Genomic DNA, 5,151 nt, shown 5'->3' with positions numbered 1-5,151 from the left:
TTCGCCTTCTTGAGCCAAATTTTCAACAGAAATTTGCATTAGCAGGATCTAATCGAATAGATTTTTTCATTGCTACCAATGTAAAATTTTCAGATTCTAATGAGGTTCGTGACATTGTTTATTGTATCAAATTAAAAACCCTGAAGGAAAACATTATAGTTTCAAAAGATTTGATGAGCTGGGGCATTGTGAAACTGGGCCTTGATGGTGGAGGATCCTTTTTCAAAGCTAGTTTGAGTCTAATTTCTGAACACCAAACAGAACAACAAAGTCCATTAAAAATATCAATTAAGTTGGCTTCAAGTGAAAATTGCACAGGTAAAAGCACTGGTGTCAAAAACCAAATAATTGAAGCAATCTCTGAAAACACCCCTGAAACATTTGGCAATACCAAACTGATTTTGGACCTAATGCAAGTTAATGAACTAATTGACAAATTGATTCTGTTATGTGACATGAAGCTTGCAAATATTATCTGTGGAATTCAGTCTCACAAAAGCAAGCATCCTTGTTGCTGGTGCAACATTGAGTCAACAAATTTGAACAACTGTGGCTAACTCAGAACATTTGGAAAAATCAGAGAGTAACATCAAAAGTTTATTTTATCTGGTGGTGATCTAAAGAAATCAAAAGAACTTCCTCCAATAGAACTTCATTTGCTTCTTGGCATGTTAACCATCTTATTAAGCACTTGGCTCAAGTTTTGCCTTAAACAAAAGAATGGTTGACTTCAATATATATACCATTACAGCCATACAATGGTGGTCACTTAAATGGCAGTGATTGCATGAAGTTGCTGAAAAAATTGATACTCTGAAGCAGATAACCCTGGCTGATAACAGTGATATTTAAGTTCTAAATATAATTTCAATTTCCATTTTTACTTCGTTCTTGTAGCATTGATTTAATTTCTAATTTTAATTTTACTTCTTTTGAATCAGTTCTGATGAAATTAATTTCAGTTCAGTTCTTATGATTTTAATCATTTTAGTTCTTATTTCAGTTACTAAATCAGTTCATATTTTACTTCTATCAAATTTTACAGCAATTAGTAGTCCTAACGACATACTTTTTTTGAAAAAATTAAAGTGTAGTCTTGAAGTCTACGAATTTGGGTAACTTGTACTAGTTACATTCATTTAAAAAAAAAATCTTATGGCTCCTTCCTGGGCCTTAAAAAAAGAAAAACTTGCCCCACCCCGGGGTAAGTTGGCGCAAACTATAAAAAAGATTATTAACGTATTAGTGAGTAAAAATGTATAAAAATTATTTATTATTTCTATGAGCTAGTAGCAGTTAGTAGTTTGAATATGAAGCCAAAACAACACCCCACCTTTGTTCCTGGTAACAAAAAAACACCCCACCTTGGTTCCTGCTAACAAAATCCCCTAAAAAAATTTTTTTGTAAAAAAATTCAAAAGTATTTTTTTTGTAAAAATAAATTTTTTCAATATTGTTAGAAATAAAAATTTAAAAAAAAATTAATTTTATAAAGATATTTTTTGTTTTCCAGCTTCCCCTGTGAAAATTTTGCCAATAAACCCTAAAAGCTTTTCAATAAACTGCCTAAAGATCCTGAAAAACGACAACTACTAAAACAGCCTGACTGATAATAGTAAATCAATTGTGACTGGAATATTTATATTAGTTTTAGTCGTAGAACCCAAGATGAAATGGTCAATTAGGAAAGTTCCCTGAGATTTCTGATACTTTTTGATAAAAGACTCTGCAGATAAACGCAATTCGTCAACTTACCCCTGCTGAAAACTAGCCCCGGTCTCCCCTATCATTATTTCAAGAAATAATGTAATACATAAATTTCAAGAAAAATATTTAAACAATTTTTTAACTTAGTAACCATAGTAACCACCTTAGTAACATCTAAAAAAGGATAAAAATAGTCATAAAATAGTCATTCAATGATTCAATTGAGTTATAATAAGAAATTGAAAGAAAATATCTGGTTGAATTTAAATTACAAGTTTTTGTTCAGTTTCGTAAAATTCTCATCTCTAATGATTTTTTCATTCGATTGTGGCGACCAACAGTTAAAATTCCACAAAGTGAAAATATCCTTTCTACAAACGCCTGTGATGCTGGGGCGGACAGTAAATCTTCAGCCAAAATTGCAATCTTGCTATACTTGCTTTTGTTTTGTTTCCAAAAGAGCAGGCCGTTACTTGGCAGCGCTTCATCACCGCTTATGTCTACCAAATACCTTGACAGCTGACTTGCAACAGTGAGGTTGTTTTGGTTATAAATTTTTCTTTCTTTTGTAAAGATTTTATTTGACAAGAACTTAAAGCGCTTTATGGCAGCAAATTCACATTCAGATCCATTTGACTCAGCAGCAGCTTATAATTCTTGTTCTACTCCACAAACTTTTATTATATAAATCTTTGCTGCATGGAGCAAGGTGCCCATTTCCGGTGTGAGGATAAAGACAGCAACGGTTGGATCTAACAAATATGCAGCAGACGGAAGAGGATTAAACGTATCTGAGTCCGGCTGCAGAATTGTTTGAAACCGTTGACGTAGATCTCCAAGAAGATTCGCTATCAAAGACTTGCTGGTAGGATATTCTTGTAAATAGCATTCCAAATTGAGTATAGATGGTAGAACCTGTGAAAGAGACTAGGCATCGGTCTGAAGTATATCTGTTTGTACTGCAAAGGGTTCCAAAAGTGAATAAATGTTTTGAAGACGAACCCATTCATATGCTTTGAATGTGTCGATTCTTAAATTTAAGTAAACCGTCTGAAATTAAAGTTTACTGATAACAATTGTAATAACTAATAATTATCATTGATATACGTCTCTTTTTTCCATACTGTTGCAATGTGATTTAAAAGGTAGGGTAAAGTATTTCCGTGTTATTAGTAAACCTAATTTAAAGACTATATACCCTGTCTTGTTTTTTAATGATAATGACTAATGAACTTCTTACAATTTATAACCATTTTCGTTTTTTTAGTTTATATAAGGTAAGACGCAATTTTGTAGACTTAATAAAATTCCGAAAATAATTTATACACACTAATAACATAAATAATAAAACAATATGTACCAATTTCTATAAGAACTTCATTCACCGATGTCTTTATTTTAAACAGCCGGTCAATCATCTGATATGTACTGTTCCATTTTGAGGTGCAGTCAGTTATCACAGACTTCCCACACTTGTCAATAAGTTTCTCAATTGCCACACTTGATTTCCTAATTCTTGATACAACTTGTCTCATTTCTAAGGTGGTTGCACTATAATGTTCATAAACTGGTTTTATGAGAAGCTGGAGTGTGTGAGCCATACAGGGCATTCGACGATATGGAATATGATCTGGCAGAAATAAATCAGTTTGTTCTGACTGAGACTGGATCTCTTCCTCATCAGTTTCATGTTCAGACTCGTCAGATTCAAACTCATAAGATTCAGATTCGTCAGATTTTTTAGCTGCATACACTTCCTGTAAGAGCCTGATGGCTTAAATCATATTAGACCCGTTGTCTGAAACAATCAACATAACTTGATTTTCTCTAATACCCCACTGGTCAAGACATTTCTTTAAACATTCGGCAAGCATCTCACCCGTGTGGGGATGTTGGAGTTCTATCAAATTTAGGAAAGCATGTCGTGCTTTATCAATGGTGGTGTCATAGAAACAAGCAGATATTCCAAGGAACGATGCTGTGAGACGCTTCTTCGTCCAACCATCAAGACAAATTGTTACTTTGCGTGTACGATTCATCAAGTCTTTCAGTTGTGCAGATTGTAGAAGAAAACGCTCGTTTATCCGCTTGTTCAATGTTGCAGACCCTGCAATATAAAATTTAAATCAGTTAAAATTTAATGCACATCAGTTTGTGTTTTTAGTTACTATAGTCTTACATTAATGATACTATAATTACAGGCAAACATTTAAAAATTGTTTAGCATTGAATGAATTTAAAACAATAATTTAAAAATTTAGTTGTGTTAATTATAACCTAGCAATTTAAATTTTGGGTCAAAAGTTTTTATCATCTTTCAAAACGACGGCTGATCTAGCAATACCATTGGATAGCTGGTATTAACAATCATTTCAATCACGCTATCCTGACGCAATTGATATTCATTTGATTCCGTTGGCCACGCGGTGATTCGGTGTTCAAAGCACTCTCTTATTGTCTGAGTTTTTGTCTTTCCACTATTTCGGGAAGATATAGAATTGCTGTCATCAATTTTACGTTTCAAAAATATTTTTTCTGCATTTCGTTTTTTCTTTTCATCCGCGTAACATTTGTGTGTGTCTTTATGTATTCTCTGAATGTGCGCCACCAAGTTACTGGAATTTTTTCCGGCAAGAGATGCGCCACATACGCTCTCATTAATTATGTCCTGTACTAGACACGTGGATTTGTCATTTTTTTCATCGTAAACGAAGAATTTCCATACAAGACTGTCACGCTTCCTACCAGCCAACAACCTTGATAAACTCATTATTCTGTTATTAATTTGCAACTCTTAAGAATCTTTAGATGTTTATTTTATTTTACAACAAAAGATTGAACGCATTGAATTTATACTTAACGTAATGACAAGCACGTTTTGTGGTCCATTGATACATTCTATAATCATTCCAAATATCATCGTTATGGTCAAACATGTGCGCCAATTTTAAAGCAAGTATGCAAAATTTGTAAATTAATTGTCAAAAAAAACTAATTAGTGTATCGAAATTTCTTTTAATATTCAATAATTTTCGTTCGGTAATAATTCCTAATTCTATTCCTATTTTCGTTTTTTGATGCTTATATTCAATTCTATTTCAGTTTTCGTTCTTCAGATATATCCTAATTTTAAATTTTTATTCACATTAACGAAATCAATTATTTTTACTTCTAATTTTACTTCACGTTAATGAAAATATCACTGGCTGATAAGGCATTTGAAGCATCATCCATCTGCCATGTTCAAGATTTGTTTCTCCAAGTTTTTAATTCTTGTTTTGGAGCTCACTCTCTCAAGACTTTTAGAAAAAGATTCAAGAGTTTAAGAGCAATTATCTAAAGCTGACTGTTTCTGTCACACCAAAAGTTCATGCTGTCTTTTACAATGGCAATTTTGAAGCTAAATATCTCCCTTAAATTTTAATCCAGGATTTTAAAATTTAT

The 5,151-nt window shown here is 32.5% G+C and overlaps 1 protein-coding gene across 1 annotated transcript; it reads right to left on the bottom strand.

Moving 5' to 3' along the window:
• Window positions 1–3,065: 3,065 nt before the first annotated feature.
• Window positions 3,066–4,919, bottom strand: LOC149893462 (uncharacterized). The gene is made up of 2 exons (XM_090077052.1): window positions 3,985–4,919; window positions 3,066–3,814 (listed from the first exon to the last, which is right to left on the bottom strand). The coding sequence occupies exons 1-2, from the start codon at window positions 4,019–4,021 to the stop codon at window positions 3,483–3,485; spliced, it is 369 nt and encodes a 122-aa protein (XP_089933178.1). The 5' UTR covers window positions 4,022–4,919; the 3' UTR covers window positions 3,066–3,482.
• Between the last annotated feature and the right edge of the window lie 232 nt (window positions 4,920–5,151).

This window comes from Hydra viridissima, unplaced genomic scaffold (assembly GCF_058129835.1).
Source record: "Hydra viridissima isolate aposymbiotic clone 2 unplaced genomic scaffold, HvirCarnegie_v1 scaffold_1, whole genome shotgun sequence".
NCBI lineage: Eukaryota > Metazoa > Cnidaria > Hydrozoa > Anthoathecata > Hydridae > Hydra > Hydra viridissima.
The sequence above is the reverse complement of the archived record's forward strand: the minus strand, read 5'-3'. Positions and strand labels throughout refer to the sequence as shown.